Consider the following 18993-nt stretch of genomic DNA (forward strand, 5'->3'; position numbering starts at 1 on the left):
ATTTGTATGAGAGTATTTTTTTAAGACCTTTGAGTCTTGAGCTATAATAATTTAGAAATTTGTACAATGCCTCTTACCTAAGTCTCTGTTGAGAATACTAATCTAGCCTGATTTTGCTATTTGCCATGGCAGGGGCTGTTAATTCAAGGGAGGGATGTTTAGAAGCCAAAGTAGATAGTCATATCTTTTGATTTTCATTTTCAGGCATAAAAAATATGCTTAAATATTGAATGTTTGACAGTAGTAATGTGTATCCTACAATCATTACTAGCTCTGTTGAGTGCTCCAAAAAAATTCTCATGTAATTTCCTTTATCAAAAGTAGGAAGTTCCTAGTCGCTAGCTGCAAAAGAACATAGTGGTGTGTAATGAAACACTGATGTACCCTAAGATCTTCTGGAAGAAAAGCTTGAGAAATGAAATTTCAAAGCTTTCCCAGGGTGTCTCTGGCTGATTAGCCAACTTCTTCTGGAAGGAACACTGCTTACCAAAAGCACATAAAGATCTTCTTTTGCTTATCAACTGTGTGTGATAAGCACTGTGTGTGCATAGTCAGTCCAGGTGTTAGTCTCCAGCACACTGAGGCAAGAGTTATCTTCAGCCACACCCCCTTATAAGCTGGGGTCTAGAGCAGTAGCTAATAAAGCAGGATGTCATCTCTTCCCAGAAGAACATAGAGAACATCTCTCCACTGGGCAAAGGAAAGATATTTCAGAGCTAGATTATGATTTTCCCTCTCAGGTGGAAAGTTCTGCGAGGTATAGATATCATGTGGAATGTGCCCATGCTGCTGCTACTGCTGTTAGTACACTGAACCAAATTGATTGTAGGTGTGTGCAATGATTGATCTTTCCAAAGAATTCTTTCATAAACTATCTCTAGTGATTCTCATAAAACCTAATAAGGTAAGTTGAACCATGATTTCAAAAGAAAACATAAGCAGGGAAGTATTGTAACTGACCCAGGTCACAAAAGCAAGTCAGGAAAAACTGACCCAAGATTAGGTCAAAAGACCCTTGGTCTTTTGGTCTTTCTAGCCAACTCACATTGCTCCTTCCTTTTGATGACAGTTATACAACAGTAAGCTGGGAGAGGAAGTAGTTTTTGTGGTTAAAAAATGTCTGGGATTCACCTTCAAATTAACAACAGAATGCGATGAAATAAAAAACAATTTCAAAAACCTTTCCTAAGACATGAGAAGAGGATACATAGCATGAACAATCTAAGGCCTTGGGAGAGAAACCCCACAGATAGGTCAATGAGCTTAGACTAAAGCAGTGGCAGATGGCGAGGGAAATCCTCCCCTAAGAACCAAGATGGGATAGCTGTGGGCCAATGCCCTTGGGTCATGCACAGCACTGCACTGCTGGCTGGGTGCTGGCTATGTAGCACTGAGTGTACACCCCTAAGAACCCATGTTCACTCTAGGATGAAACAGACATGGCAGGGAAATAGGGTGCAGACTTGGAGAAGCAAACTGTGGAAGTGGAAGCCTCAACAGAGCTGCATATTCCCCTCTCTGCCTCTTTCCCTCCCTCTTTTCCTATTTCACTTAACCTTTACTCTAATTTGGAGCAAGTCTGAAAATGAGATTTACAGGAAAGGTTAAATAGGAAAAAAAAAACCCTCTTCTCTGTTATCCAATTTTGAGTAAGGCACATAAAAGAATAAGATTAAGGCTCTATGAGACAGGGTGAAGCAAAAACAACCCTCATGGTTTAGTCCTGGTAAGTGGGGTGAAGCATAGCTGGAGAAACTAATTGGTTCTGTCTCCTCATAAGATTTAAAGAAGATGACCATACTGAATCTTGTCACTAAACATTGTTTAGCATGGCCTTGGTGGTAAAAACATAATCCCAGCTACTTGGAAGGCTGAAGCAGGAGGACTGGAAGTTTAACGCAAGAAAGAAAAAAGGAAAAGTACTGCGGGTGTTGCTCAGTGGCAGAGCACTTGCTTAGTTCATGCAAGGCTGTGTGGTCAATCCCTGTAACTGAAAAAACAAACAAACAAACACATCTTTAAGTACTCTCCACAATTAGAGAAAGTGCTCTAGTAACGTACTATAGAAATGATAAGCATAAATTAACACATCTTTTAGGATGGCTAGAAACTGATGTGAGGTTTTTAAAGAGGAAAAAGGAAACAGAAGAGTTGGATCAAGCTGCTGGTGCTGCTAACAGGAAACAAGAGGTAGCAGTCAGCTTTGCGGGGCATAGCCTAGGCAGGACAACATATCCCCTCTGACAGGAAGAAAAAGATAAAGACTGGAAGAGTTGGAAGGAATGAAATCTGGGTGAAAGCTCACTTGCAACCTCTTGAAAGCCTTCTCTCTGAAGTATGGGTCAAGGTCAGGCTGAAGAAGTAGACAAGAGACAAGAGGTGAAAAGATGATGTTTTGCTTATCAACTGCTATTAAGCAGAAACTTTTATCTTCAGCTACATTATAAGTCTCAAGCATGCAGAATCACATTCAAGAAGGAGATGTTTGCTTTAGTGTAGTCCAGAAGAAAATAGCAGATTCCATCACCCCAGGGCAGCTGGGGATTTTTTTCCAAGACATTCTCATTTATCACAAGCATCACTCGAGAGTTGCAGATGCAATAAAAATCCACACACTCTCACTTTCAAGTGTGCCTGTCCTGCTCCTCATAGTGTGTTCTTTTCCTTCATAAGATAAATGATGGGTAATTTCATTAATGGCAATGCTCATGAATACCATGTTGTCCTAACATTTAGAATATAATCACAGAACTTAGAGATGGAAGGGTCTTTAGAGGTCAACCTGTCCAACCCTTTCCATTTACAGATAAATATTACAATGCCCAAAGAGGACAAGGAACCATTTGTCTAGCATCTATTAAGAAAAGATACTTCCACATATGGTAGGGTTTGCTCTGATAGTTAAGGTCAGAGTTGGAGCCTAATAGTTCAAGTTCTGAATTCTTCAATGTTCAGCATTCATTAACTCATCTGTCTTCTATACAAATGATAATGACTGTCCCCAAAGAAAAGACTTCCAAATGAGAGAGGACAATATGACACAGATGGTTTTTGCAAGGGAACATTATATGAAATGTAGAGGTATATATAAGTAGCATGGAGACAAGAAGTTGTGAGGAGAGGGCTAGTAGAGCAAGAAGGAAAGCTAGAGGAGGAAGCCAAATTATCTCCCCACTAAGTACTCCACCTGTACTTGTTTGTCTTTATCTAGTCTTGACCTAAATAAAGTTGATTCAATGAGGAGCTCCTAACTAAACTTATCAAATATCCCATATAATCATGTTATCTTTTGCCTTGGAATAGTGTTGACATGAAAATAAGTTTTTATATTTTATTTTTTTCTGTTAATATTACATTCGAGCAAATATTAAGGCATAAAACTAAGGACTCTCAACTAAACTTCTATAAGTGAATTTAATTGCTTAAGGAAATTATTCACTACTTTTAGCATACTTATCTCATGCAGTCTGGATCATGCTTGCATTTTTTAAGAAAAAAATTAATCTCTTTTATTTTCTCCACCTCGCTCCCATAAGAATCCTAACCAAATAAACCACAACTATAGTCCCTGTCTTTGGTATCATGCATAACCTACTCTACCCATTATCAACAGGAAGAAGTAAGGGAAATTCCCATAGAGATAAAAAAAAAGTTAAAAAAAGAAAGAAGAGAGTTGAGACAAATAGCAACTTCTTCAAAGCTCTCAAAGAAAACAAAACTGCAGTGATGTTCCAATCTTTCCCATGTGCTAGGATGGTTGAAACTTTATCAGCCTGCTCTGGCTATATCACAGGCAGAGAACTGGGCTTGAAGAATAGATGCTTGTATTCTTGTCTCAAGATCCAATACAGGGAAATTCTGCAAAAATTTTTCCATGCACTCTTCTGACAAACCGGTGATGCAAGTACTATTCTTTACTACTCAGGTGCCAAGAAGCCTGGCTCAGATGCACTGACTTAGGAAAGGATCCCAGTATGACCAACTCTCGCTGTCTTGAGAATTAAGAATATGTAATTATTGTGCTAGATTGCACCCATAATAAGAGTTCTAAGATGATTAAAGGTACCACAAGTATTGATGGTAATAATTACTAAATGAACATCTACTCTGTGTAGTTATTATTTTAAACCTTTTAGATGCAGGAGGCATCTAAAGCAAACCTTGCTTGTATATTTGAATCTATTATTCTGATTTTATTTTTTCCATAATTTTATTGAGAATTTTTTATTATTCTCATTTTATAAAAAAGAAAATTGAGGCTTAAGGAGAGGTTCAATGAATGGTTATAAATCACGTTTCTGTGAGAAAAACAGAGCTGGGTCTGGGCCACTCTGGAACCCATGATTTTGACCACTTGCTAGTATTTCTTAACTCAGTGGACAATCTAAGAAAACAGATCTACATCTACATCAGATCTACATCTCTTTAGAATTGAGCAACACTTCATTTTTTTCCCTGTATTTTAGGGAAGGGTCTACACGGTATTCAGAGTCTCACCACTAGATTGGACTCACAGTGATCTGCCTGTTTACAGCCTCCCAAGAGCTGGGATTACAGGCTTGCACCACCACGCCCAGTCTCAATTGCTGTCTCAGAGCACCCCAGGGGCAGGACTGACAAAGCAGGCCCAGGGATCAAACTCCTGGCCCCTGTGCTTGCTTGCAGAAGATTTAATCTGCTGAGCTATTTGGCCGGCCCAGATCTACATTTCTTTAAAGCATGCATGTGTATCATGATTTCTCCATAATTCTACATATGGCCAGACATTCTTTGTAGTGGCTGTCATGTATGTTGTGGGATATTTCATATGTTCTCCAGCATATAGATGGCTTCCGAAGGGTTCCAGCAATCTTGCAGTTCAAGCCCCCAGCTATTCAGCATGCCCTACTCTGATATGACTGGTGACTCTGCATGCAAGATCCACCTCTTTCAGCCAGTTTTATTTTTATTTATTTATTTAGGCCCTCAACTCTCATGTTCTAATGAATACAGAAGGGACAGCAGAAAGCTAAGGCAAAGAACTAGCCTCTGCAGAATTTGAGAAAAACACAAGAGATCAGGCTGGCTTTCCCAGGGGTAGCTGGCTGTGGCCCAAGGCCATCCACATTAGTCCAGAGTGTTGAGAGGATTAATCATGACCAGATGTTGGCTCCCGCCTCTGCACGTTTCTGACAGAGTCTCAGGAAGGCCTCCTGGGAGACTGTCAACAATCAGAACCCAGGCCCCAGTGTCTGCCCTCAGGCCCCAGAGCAGACATTCCCTGGACGGGAAGGGGCTCCACACCTGATGGGGAGGCATGTCACCCTCAACAAACCTTTTCTCTGGCCCTAAAGTCCCTCCATAGAAACATCTGCCTACTCTATTTTTAAAAATCAAAACAAAAACTCAACCAACTGAGAATAAAACTGTCTTATACACTGAAACCATTCAACTTCTTTTAAGAACAATACCATGAAAAGACAAGAATGAATCAGGATTTTTTAAAAGTACAGTTTTAGGACTGGGGAGATAGCTCAGCAGCTTAAGCACCTTCCTGGCAAGTGCAAGGTCTTGAGTTCAATGCCCAGTACAAAAAAAAAAAAAAGTACATTTTTAAAATAAAAAAGGGTTGAAACAAAGCTAAAGTATTGGCTATGGGTCATGTCCCCCTTTCACTGAGCCTGCTTACATTAGTATATGCTTTTCATCATCTACTTTAATATGACGATTTATTTTTATTTTTTGGTGGAACTAGGGATTGAACTCAGGCCCTTGCACTTGCCAGGCAAGCGCTTATTCTACTGACCTATCTCACTGGCTCGTAATATAATTTTAGTGTGTATAAAAAAGCAACACGCTTCCCAAAAAAGAGGCCTGTTCTTCAACAACAACCATGCATTCTGGTGCGACTTTACTTATACTCTTCCTTCCATCCAAGATGCCCTTTGGATTCCTGCTCACCTACTGATTATCTATTTATCCTGCATGGCAAGACCAAGCAAATGTCTTACCTTCATATTTTTGTCTCCATCAGGATTTCCATCTCATCCAACAACCATGACACATCTGTTTGTCCATCAAAGTTCTTATCATATTACAGCTATTCATATATTTATTATGCAAATAGTTATATTGACCTAACTCACTACACATATTCAAGAAGAACTTGCTAAATTGAGTCATTTAAGAAATTTCAGTCACATGCTTTAAAACTGGTAAAAGTTTCATCTATAATAAACAGATAATTTACTTTACAAACTGCAACTCTGAGAAATGCATGAACCCAGCCTGGCTTGGGTTTACTAAAACATATTCAGAGAACCTATATAATTCTGTAAGTGAAGCTTCATTACTACTTGTGTACTGCTTCTATCTCCATTTATTCAACTATTATAATATATTAGATCTATTTATTTGATTCATCTATCATTTTAGGAGTTACATTCCACTTCTGTGTAGCAACCAGCAAGCAAATTCCCAGCAGCCTAAGGACAGTGGCATATGAAACTTCTTAAAGGTAACTGATGAAATTTCCTTAAGCTCATCAGGACATACATAATCAAAGTGAATTTAATATAATGCTTTCAAAATGTAGACTAATCCTTTTCATTTAGAAAACTTTCTGGAAAAATATGGGGCCTCAATAAACATACTGAAACTTACAGGGGCTTTAGTACAGCCATACTGAATCTTCTAGTTTTTTCAGCAAGAAAGTTTGAGAAACCTTGACTTCCAATTGTCAACAATATTCACAGGCTTATAATGTGGTAATAGCATTCTGTGCTTGTTTTACATTTTTTCTCTTTCCTGTCATTTCAGTTTCCTCCCCATCCTTCCTATCTCCTTCCTGATTTTCTGCTCTTAATTTACTTTGGCCTAGGAAAGTTAATTAAAAACCCTTGTTAAGGCATATGTGCTATATATGAGTCAGGAATATTTTGCATGGATGCCTAACCAGATTAAAATCTCAGAGGTCTTTTCAACTTATTAAAATTATGTTCTACTTCGCTTTTTATACATTGTGCTCTTGTTTTGGCAAAGACTGCTTAAAACACATTCACCAAAACAAATAGGTCCAAACTTGGGTGCCTAAAACAAAACCACAGTATTAACCCAGTTTGTAAAATGCAAATACTCATAACAAAAAATGTATACAGCTTTTCCCAGGAAAGTGTGTGAGTTTCTGTCACTCTGAGATAATGACCTTATCAGGAGAAAAGATGTACCTGGACTTATAGTCTTAGCGGTCTGAGTCTGTGAGCAGTTGTTCCCTGCTGCTTTGGGCGCAGAGCACACGGTGGGGCAAATCTGCCCACTCAAGGCTCGGAAGCATAGGAGAAGAGCAGGCCAGGCTCTCAGGGTACCCTACAGGACAGGCTGCCTGCGGCCCACAGGCCTTCCACCAGGCCTGGCCTCTTGAAGCGTTTCCTACTTCACAGTCAATGCCTCTCTGGGTACAAACTTACAACTTATGCATCTCTGAGGGACATGTAAGGTGAAAACTATAACAGCAAGTACTACGGTCAGACTTGGAGCATCATCATCATGGCATGCCATCTTTTATACATAATATCTTTTCATTAAGACAAGTTTTGTATTTTTTCAAGTCTAGGGAAAAAATTATACAGTCCAAAATATACATAAAAGTGATGTAGACCTTCAAAGTTTTATTCAGGACAGTGTAAGTTTAGCAATGATGGATACAAGTATTGTGGGATTTTAGGTGAAATATTATATTACATTTTCATAAAGCAATTGCTACTGTATAAAATCCATAAATGATACACAACTATGTGAATTAACATAAATAAACATTTTTGGTTTTTTTCATGGATGTATTTCTCAGGCAAAGTTTCTGCTTTCTCTTGTCCATGAAACATACTACATCTTAGTGGTGAGACATGAACGTTAATGTGGAGCTCTGCTTGAGGATTTGCAATGGCACTGTTTACAACCTCGCCTGATCTTTTATTCAGAAATAAAAGCTAAAAGGACACTGCTATCACTAGTAAGGGTCCTCAAAGTTTCCCCATTACTAGAAAACTATCAGTTTTAAGAAAAATGGAGAGTTGAAGAAATCATTTAACATTAGTGTTCCTTAAAAAGCTGTCCCTTTTATCCTACTTTGGGTTCATTAATTATAGATACACACATGATTTATAGATACTGGCAGAGATGGAGGTGGAAATTACTCACACTGGGAACTCAGAGCAGACTGCCGTGGAGAGGGGTCCATGCTGTGCAGTGTTCCACAGTACAAAGAGACATGGGCTTCACAACCACATGGCGTGTTCTGGGACATTTTAAAGCTGTATACGTTTGCCTCCAAAATTCAGGTTGGTCATTAGAAAATATTGGTACTACTTGTATTAGTTAATATACTTTTACCTGCTACTAAATAGTATAGATTATGAAATTCTGCATCTTTTAGAAGGAGCATCCCAAATTTCCTAAGCACATGAGAATCAAATTGCTTAAATTATGTCTATTTCATATTCTGAGTGCATACATTTGCAATTAGCTATCTCAGGCATATTTCTTTCATTTAATTTCATCATCATCAAGTACTATTTATTAAGCACAAACCTGGCTAATTAATTTTCTACAGAATAACAGATATTCTTACATTCATTCTATTTAAGAGTCCTTAAATAACATATCTACCTGATACATGATATTTTTTTTCCTTAGCAAAAATTGTGTTTAAAGTTTAACCTTAACATTTCAGAGTTTCAGCAGTATAGATTCTACTCTCAAAGTTAGCATATCCAAATAAAAATGTTACTCAGGGAAAGCACAACAGATTATATCAGATTTTTATTCTTACTACAATGTGTTAATGTTACCTAAATTTTTCAAAATATCACTATTCCAGTTATATATTTTTCTTGTAGTAATTTGGGTTTGAAAAGAAGTAGTTTAGGCAAGTAATGATATAAATATAAAATATATTTTAGCTAAATTTAAAAAAATAATATAGTTCATCAAAACTGAAGCAAAGGAAAGCTATTGATCTAGGAATTCAAAATATTCAGCAAATGCATATAAAAATAACTGAGATCTTTGGAGTGACTACTGATACTTTATTGTGCAACCCTGGAGAAAATAAGATGAGAATTTTAATATACATTTGGGAAAGGAAATATTTTTCTCAAGATATTTTTCTAAATGCAACAAATACAATTGCTTTCTATTTAGCAGCAATGTTACTACATTTCACTTGAAGCTACAACCATAAAAATGGAGTTTTAGAAAATCTTCCTCTAGGACATTATAATTTCATCCCAGTCATAATTCCCAGTCATGGAAAAGTTAACACATACATTTTTTTTTTAAAAAAAATGTATTTAGTACAAGGTCTACAGGGTCTCACTATGTAGATCAGACTCATAGTGATTCTCCTGTTTTCAGCCTCCCAAGCACTGGGATTATAGGTGTGTGCCACCATGCCCAGTCTCAATCACCATCTCAGTGCATACTGGGAACAGGGCCCACATAGCATAGGTGCATTGAAACCCTGCCTAAGCAGGCACTTTAATCCTCTGAGCTATCTGGCCGGCCCTATAACATATACACTTGTATATGTTAGTATACAAGTATATATCTAGTATATTTTGTTTCTAGAGGCAATTATATGATACTGCAGGGGCAAATGCCCTGGAAGAATGACAGAAACAGAAACAAAGCTAGAAGCATGTAACCGGTGCCACTGTATAAGCATATGAGCATCTGTCTTTTGAGAAGTTGGATTTACAGTGACAGTCCATACACTTTGCAGAGAAAGGGGCACAACTAACCATGGTATTTCAGAGAGGCATATACAGAGCTCCAGATGACCAAGTGCTCTATTCCTGCCTGCCATTTGTAGGGAACAACTGCTGGGCATTATTTTATAATATGTGAACTCAGTGCTAAATATTGAGAGGGAATTAAGCATTTGGATTTTTTTTTCAGAACTGAGTATTGAACTCAGGCCTACTGAACCATGTCCCCAGCCCGATAATTTTGAATAGGATAAGTTTGACCTTAAATATGAGTTAGAGACTCATTAATGAACCTAGATTAGTAGATGCTCTCAATTGCAAATGGAGTCCAACAGATCTTTGAGAAGTAACTCACATATGAGATGAAATGGTAGAAAAAAGCCTGAGAAGTAGGGAAAAAAACCCCAACAACATAAAAAGGCCCTCAATTAGAAGCAGAGTCATTCAGGGTTTTATATCTGCTAGGTAGCCTGCCTTTGTTTATATCCACAGTAGCTCCCAGGAGAACACAGTGTACAGAATCCACAGAAAGAATTCCGCCATACTTTTCAAAGTAGTTTAGTTTTCAACAATACACCTTTCCCTGAGGGAAAAACACCTTGAGAACCAATTAGTGGTATGAAGGGCTGGGAGAAAAAGATTGTGCTGTGGTAGAAAGATTATTTTGTTGATTTTGGGTAAAAACCTAGGAAAAACCTAGGGCCAGATGCTAAGCTGGAGGGTCCCTGTGCTCATCTCCTCTTTGCCCTGGGGACCCTGCAGTCTGTTACATTTGTATCTCCTCAATGGGGACAAGAACAAACTCTCAAAACTATTTTTGTAAGACACAATCCAGAATCATAAAACAGGCCGTAATTTTCTGAGGAGTGGCAGTGGATTATTGGAATAACAGAAAGAGAACAGAAAAATATATTTTCCTGTTTAGGTTTCATGTGAGCAAAGCATAGGCCTCTCCATCCTTTACTGCAAAAGGGAAACAAGGCAAATAGATAGTAAACATTCACAATAAGGCTAAATCCATGACTGATGCCTCTTACTCTTTCATATCAACTATAAACATGCTGTCTACTGGTTTTTAATGGTGTGACTGCCTGACTCAGCAGACCAGTATTAAAACCAAATTTACATAAATGGAAAATGAAATCTTTTTGCAAGACATGGGCTGTTAAGAACTGCTTAGGTAAGGAGACACTCACTTACACAAACAGGAATATACATATTTAACCACCCACCGATATCTGCTTAAGCATAAGCTATTGCCCATAAAAAGGTAAAGATGTTTGCTTTTAACTTCAAAAAAGTGATCTCAGTTTTAATTTTACTTGTAATAAATTCTGCAAATAGAGCTGTTCTTAAGGATAAGGAGAATAATACCAAACTGATCTCCACAAACATGACCAAGGTCTCAACATCAAACAATGCACATACTTAGATACTGGCCGAAGAAGCTAAGCTGAAGATATGAACACTCAGCAAGGACACCAGGTTCCCTGCAGGAGAGGAATGGACACGAGGAAAGAGTGCACATTACGAAGCAGCCCACTGTAGGCTCAGAAGTCAGATTTTACTATTTCATTTAAATTTAGTTTTTGTAGTACTGGGAATTGAACTCAGGACTTTGCGCTTGCCACGCAGGTGTTTATGCCACTCAGCTACATCCCTGGCCCAGAAGTTAGATTTTTAGTTCAAGCAATTCCTGGCTTTCTGACCACAGTAAAGACAATGACCACTGCCAGGTACAATTTCCCCTTTAATAAAATGGCATAATAACATGAGTACAAATATAAAACACTTCTGATGGTGTCCAAGCATTTACTAACTGCCAAGTAAAATAGGGGTTAATAGCTACTGTCCTTGTTATTATTACAATAATTTTCCTTCTGTTCCTGGTTGTACATTTCTGATGCATGTTGGGGAGTTTTGTAGATTCATTGTCATGAGCCCCAATTCTTCAGCCTCCTCTGTACCCACACCTAAGCCATGCTCACATTGTGGATACAGTGTGTTTCTCCATCACACAGCCTGGGCCAGGGGTGTGTGTGTGTGTGTGTGTGTGTGTGTGTGTATTGACATTGCACAAACTGAGGGGCAGACATTACAAAGCTTTTCTTAATCCTGCTGGCCGTCAGTTAGCCTGCTGGTCAAGGAGTAGGTACAATCCACGAAGCACACCCAGAATAATGAACTTGCAGACTGAGAAATGGGAAACCAGCCTGAATCAGAGCCACCACTGCTATTCCAGATGCCCTGAAGGGCCAGGAAGAAACAAAAGCTTACTCGTATGAATTACTGAATGTATGTGATTATTAGTTTTCTTTTCCTTTTTTTTTTTTTTGTGTGTGTGTGTGTGTGCAGGGTCTTACTACAGCCCAGACTCATAGTGATCCTCCTGATTTCTGCTTCCCAAGTGCTGGGATTACAGGTGTGCACCATGCCTGAACTTCATTGTTGGCTCAGCAGGCCCTGGGATGGGGCCAGCGTGGCATGCAGAGCCAGGGATTGAACCGTGGCCCCTGCGCTCACCTAAGCAAGCCCTTAGTCTGCTGAGCTATACCGCTGGCCCTTGTATGTGATTATGTATAATGTGGTAAGAGCTAACCAATCAAAGGATGAATTAAAGAGATGTTTATGCACAGCACAACTCTTACTGCCATAGGGGAAAAGGCATCAATCACCCTAGTAATGGTAGTGATCATATAACTCACATTATTGTGTTTTTATTTTAAGATAAAGGATGTTGATATATAATTTTTTTTTCTAAATTAAAACCTCAGTCTTCAGGTATATTTACAGTGTTAGCATTTGTGATAAGTAAGTGGGTTTTGGGTTGCCTTTTGGGTTCTTGCCTCTAACAGTTTCGTCATCAATGTTAGTGTCTGTGTTGCAGCAGCACATCTGCGAAGACGAACACCACAGCAATGCACACTGGAGAGAGCCGGGAAACTTCCTTGGTAGAGAGTGGCAAAGCTGGGTCTGAGCACAGGAGATGTAGTTAGCCACCACACCACGTGATTAGCTCAGTGTGAAGGGGTAGGGAATGATCATCCCCTTTTTCCTTGAAACATATAAGCATCTTCAAGTGTTCAAATGTAAATACGCATTCTGGGTGCCACATTTATCTTCATAGGCATAAAACATGATAAATAACCTTTATACTAAAATCATCTTAGCTGTACTGAATTTCTTTCTTGCAAGTAAAATTTTCACATTTGTTGTCTTTATGTTCACTTGTTTTTAGTTTTTCTTTTCTGATTGTGTATCTTTAGGCTCAATTCTGCTAGTTTATAAATTCAGAGGAATACTAATGGAGTAATAAAAAGGATGCAAAAATCATGTTAATTGCAATGAGTTTTTAGAACTATTTCTGGGAAGTGAAATTAACTACATATGATATGAAAGTAGGCAACTGCTCCTCAGATGTGTTCACACGCACATTTCCACAGCTGCAGAAAGCCTCAGTGGCATCAGGCCTTCCCCTCCTCCTCTAACCAGACCCCAACAACAACAGCCACATCTCCCAGGAGCCTCACCAGGTGCAAACATAAGCTCCTCACCTTAAAAGCAGCACCTCCATGGATGATGGATTTGATAAAGATCCCCAAGTCCATTCCAGTTTCTCGGGCTTTGTTCCCTTTCAAGCTCACCCCAAGGCCAGCGGAGCCAGAATCATTCAGGGGGATCTCAAACGTGAGCTGCTCACTTGTCTCCAGGGAGAGTGCATAACAGTCAGGTTCTCCTTTCTGTTAGGGAAACGCACATGAGAAATGTGAAGACAAGGAACAAGGTGATATTCACATTCTCAGGTGACCAAATACAGAGTGACGGTAAAAGAGGATGGATAGACCTGTACAGGTACTGTCTTGCTCCTGGCACCAGTTTCTTTCTCTGCAGGATGCTACCACCATGTGCATCCAGCAGGGCAGAGCTCTCAGGAGAGGACATTTGGTGATGGTTCATGGAGAGGACTATTTGGCAAGGCAGAGCCATACAATATGCAATATTCCATAAACGTTAGGAAATGCAGTGAGTTATTTTTATACTTAAAAGGCTGAACATTAGAATTAGGAAAAGTTAGTGTCAGAAGATATCTTAGAGATATCATCTCAACATCTTCATCTTACATATGATAAAACAGAGCTTAGTGTAGAAATGTGGTTAACATTTTAAGCTATTTCACTTCTATAATTTAAAACATATCATTTACCACAGAAATGATGCTCTTGGTAAAAGCTGTCAGTAGGACACAGAACCTGAAAAACTTACTGTAAAATTAGAGAAAGTGATTTATAGTGCAAATCATTGAATTCAAATCCACTTTGGCACAACTTGTGCTTTAAACCTGCACCTTAAAACACACAAATGTCAATCAACTTTTAGATGTTAGCAAAAATGATTTTGCACAACAAATATTCAGGTCTTCTGATGGATGACATGTAGCTACAAGCCAGTTATTCCCAAGAAAACAGAATACCATGTCAAAAGGCACTTGCAGTGTTCAGGTCTCCAGGAGAAGGACATGGAAAAGCACAATGTTTTTAAAGACACAGCAGTGGAGACAAACACATGCTGTACACATGACGCTTCTGTCCATGTCCTTCCTGTGCTCCTCACCAGCTTGTAGAAATGTGGAACCGCCACAGTGCTTAACTGGAAAATTTGAAAATGAGATATTCCTGGAAGCCATCAAGTCATTCTAGGCCAGCAGTTCCTTCCTCTCTATAATTATGTCTAGAGTCGCTCATCTTAAGGTCACTTTGAGGGTACTCTTATGTGAAATTACATATTTAAAAAATTACTACAAATGTCTGAATGTCAGTCAGAAATAACTATGAAATCAGAAGTGGCAAAGAACCCATAATTAAAACAGAATTAAGGGGTCTGATCATATCCAGATCTACTGACATGACATTTTTAACCCTTAACAAAACAGAGAGAATTCACATGAAACTTTAAAAGAAGTAGTTCATTTAATTTCATTGTGAGTGAGGTTAGCTGTAAAGATATTGAAAACAGGTTATTCAAAGAAATGGAACTTTACTACTCAATTGAAGAAACCTGTTATACGTTAGTTCTTTTAAACCAACTCATATTATTATTATTATTATTATTATTATTAAAGAATCAAAATTCTATTATTTGTAGTGACTTCACTGTTTTTTTTTTTTTTGCCCCATCAGAATGACAGAAGTTACTGCTAATAATTAGCTTTCATCTCTGTTTTACAGAACTCTCAATTTATAATCTATAACTTTTCCCAGTCAATTATACTTCCAGGCCTCTCTGGGATTTGGCTAATTTCAGTCTAATGCAGCCTTACTGAATTAAAGTAGAAATTAAGCAACTATTGTGATTATATGTTTGTAAAATACCTTAAAGGAGAAAACTAGAAGGCCTCCCTGGTTTTTATCTTACAGAGAGAAAAGTATAAAGAGTAATTCTATTTAGAAACAGTCACATGTCATTTAATGCTAGGGCATGTTCTAAAAATGGATGGACAGGAGCATTCTCTTGCGAACCACACAGAGTGAACTCACACAAACCAAGAATGCTGTGTTGTCACCTGGCATAAAATCTTACAGGACCTCATCCTCTATGCCACATGTCACAAACATCGCAGTATGTGGCAGGCAACTGTACCCTCACACCATTTATTCTGCAATTAAACAGGTTCTGTTTTGGCAAGTGTATTTGCTTCTTAGGGAGATTCATAACCATTGTTATTTTGCACTGACACCATCTGTTAATTAAACGTACAAGCAAAATAGAGACAAGGCAGCATCGTGGTTATCTTTTTATTTGAAACTTTGAAATCTTTTGTAAGCCCCTAAAATTTTCAAGCCAAAAGTACAACAAGAACAATAAACTGGGGGCTAACAATGATTGGATTGGTCCGTTCCATTCTAAAAGCTTTACGGGTAGTAATATAATTACTCCTCATAGAGACACCTTGAGATGCGTTACCATGCCCGTTATACAGATAAAGAAATAGAGGTGCACAGAGGCTAAACACCAGACTTATAGTTAGTACACAAGATTTGTCAACACTGGGCTTTGTAAAGCCTAGACAGAATGCTTTCTGGGTTGGAATCTGCATTTATTTTTAGTGAAAGATTCTTAGTTTTCTACTATATTTCTATGTTCTCCATTACATCCATTTTCACCAGAAGCACGAATTTCTAAATTGCCATTTCCAGAGAAATAAACTGTTATGTAAATTGCACTTATTATGCTGTAAAATCATTTTTATTTTTTATTTATTTATTTTTGATACAGGGTCTTGCTACTCTGTTTGGACTTGTAGTGATCCTCCTGTCTCAGCCTGCCCAGTGCTGGGATTCTAGGCAGGCACCACCCTACCCTGTTCTGGAGCCGGCATGCATTTGGTACCAGGGATCGAACTTGAGACTTTACACTTGCCAGGCAGGAACTTCTGTTGCTGAGCTTTCTCCTTTGCTCTAAAAATTATTTTTAAATAGACAAGTTATACACATATATTGTACATCTAATGCACTAAAATATGTATATATAGTAAAATAGCAAACTGAGCTAATTCATGCATGCAGTACCTCACATGCTTATTATGTGATGAGACTCCCTAACGTCTTCTCTCAATGATTTTTAAGAATACAAGGCATTGTTATTATTTTCAGTCATCCTGAAGCACAACAGATCTCAGGAACTAATTTCTGCTACTGCTGAAATTCTGTATCTCTTGCCTAACATCTACTTTGTTTCCCCAGTCCCTGGCAACCAGCAAGCTGCTCTCTACTTCCATGAGTTTGAATTTGTCATACTGTTCAATGCTACCACATATTATATCCTTAGGTTCAAGCTTCTGTGGACCACCATGGCATGACTTAGTCACAAAAAATTCCAAGGTGGATTTTTACAATGATAGTAAGACAACATATAATTTTATATTCTTCACCAACTACAGCTATGCTTTATATCTTTCTTATGCTGTACCAGACACAAGCCATAATTACTGATGTCTAATAAAAGCAAAATTCCGAATGGTGAAGGAAGCTATTATGGTAGTTAACCCAGCTATTTCCTCTGTTACAAATAAATATTGCTTTACCTAATGTACAAAAAAAAATCAATATGCTGAATACCTCTTTCTAATGATCTTGGTTCAACCAACAACTCTAAAAATGAAACTCAAATCTTGCCAGAAGATATTATGCAGAACCTGGAAATAAGTACAAAGTATTCCCAAGTGTCCCCAGTCTAGGACCTTAGAGAGAGAATGAGTCCCAGGGCCAGGTTGCATCCAAAACTCAGATCCTCCCTGGCTCCCTACCTTTCAGAAAAGAGATCTTCCCACATTGTGTCTTGCTTTTTACTTCACAGATATCCATGTGAAATCAGTGATGATGCTAGTGAGGCAGAGGAGGATGATGACAATGATAATCCAAACAGTTGGCTGGTGCTGGAGTGGGAATCTTGGGATAACCAACACTAAATGCCTTCAGACATCAAATATCTCCAGTAGAAAACCATTGCTTTGATGTTTTAGTGTAACTACTGCCAAAACGACCACATGAAAACCACTGCTTGGAATCAACAATTTCCTAATATAGTCAAATTCAAGGAAACTAGGGTACAAAGCAGCACTTCAGAAGCTATTAGCTACACTGCTACTTGCTGGTATGTCCCCAAGTTCTGGGAAGGGATGGCAGCAGACATGGCTGCGATTGGCAAGATCTTAGGCTCACAGGTTCAGGACTAGGACTGTTAGTAAGAATGAATTACTGAAGAATCATATACTCAGTTATACTCAATTATATGGCAGCTAATTTTCCAGAGGCATAAATATGATCCCTGTTAGATAAATAGAGCAGGAGAGGTGAGAGAAAACACCAAATTTACTGGCATATTTACAAAATGCTTCCTTTTACTTATGTCAGACTTTGGAAGAAAAAAATGTAGCCTATCATGTGGACTTCATCAGGCTAGTGATTCTGACCTGTATGCTAGTTTTATTCTTCTCCATTTATTAAGAATAACAGAGTAGTATTGGTAAATATTTAATCATGTGAGAGTAGGATAAAACAAAGTAAAACAAGTTTCTGCATACAGCATATTTTAGTTATGTAACATATGGGTATGCTTGTAACATACCTCACAAACACACTTAGAAACCTACCTGTTACCTATCTACCCCTTACCCTCACTCCATCTAGGTGTACAGAAAAAAATAAAATAAAATACCTAAAACCGGATCATGTACTAGCATTAGCTATGGCTATTTTTCTTTTAATATTTTTTTGTGTTTACAAATTTCAATTATAAAAGGATAAGTGTTTTCTAAAAGAAAAGAATTTCTGAAGGTATAGCAGGCATTTGCAACATACCATATTGCTAATTATTGAGTAAATATTTCTCTATAGTGACTGAGACATGCATGTACCTGAATGCACACTTGAACATTAATCATGGAAAGTCAAGCTGAATGGATTAAGAAATGTCTAGCAGATTAGTGGAGCACAGTTCTGGGTGTGTCAGTGGATGGCTGAGGTGTGGGCCAGCAAACTGAGGCAGAGAAGACTCACTCCCTGTGTGGGTGGTACCAGTTGGTAGGCTTGACAGGATAAAAAAAAAAGGAAATGAGAAGGAACAGTTTCTTCCTGTTTTGGAAGAGCTCCTGAACTTCACAAGTGAATTTGGATATTGGTCTCCAGTTTCGTTAGCCTTGCAAGGCAGACTTGCATAGGCAGCTCTACAGTGGGATTCTAGACCTCTGATCTTGGACTAGTGCTACACCCTTGGTCCCTCTCGTTCTGTGCCTTCCATCTTCTTGGACTTGGCTGCTACCAAGTCCTCTAACTCCAGGGCACAGATGGCCACAGTGCACTCTTCTTCCTCTGATGCTGCAGACTGCCATCATGGATGCTCCTGCCTGTGATCCTCTAAGCCTTGTTATAAATCCCTTTGTAAAATTATACCCATATTTTCATTGATTCTATTCCTCTAGACAATTGCGTTAGTGAGGATATTGCATACACTTTGTACACTATATACATATATAATATGAATTACTTCACATACACAATTTATGTATATATTTTATATATATATGTATAAATTTACTATGTGTGTATCTCTCTCTGTCTGATATATTTATATCAGATATTGGAAAGTCACCAGTGACTTTTTCTTTTTTGTGGTACTGGGGATTGAACTCAGGACCTTGCACTTGCCAGGAAGACACATGTTGCTGAGCTATCTCCCTGGCCTTTCCCATCTT

At 38.3% G+C, this 18993-nt stretch overlaps 1 protein-coding gene across 1 annotated transcript in view; it reads right to left on the bottom strand.

Annotated features, from left to right (window-relative positions):
- Pard3b (par-3 family cell polarity regulator beta) overlaps positions 1–18993 on the bottom strand; it is a 1028738-nt gene that overhangs the window by 493174 nt on the left and 516571 nt on the right. The window contains exon 11 of the mRNA XM_004626728.2: positions 13298–13483. Coding sequence (XP_004626785.1) covers positions 13298–13483 — 186 coding nt within the window. The remainder of the gene's footprint in view (positions 1–13297; positions 13484–18993) is intronic.

Source organism: Octodon degus, unplaced genomic scaffold, assembly GCF_000260255.1.
Source record: "Octodon degus isolate 3935 unplaced genomic scaffold, OctDeg1.0 scaffold00016, whole genome shotgun sequence".
NCBI classification, from domain to species: domain Eukaryota; kingdom Metazoa; phylum Chordata; class Mammalia; order Rodentia; family Octodontidae; genus Octodon; species Octodon degus.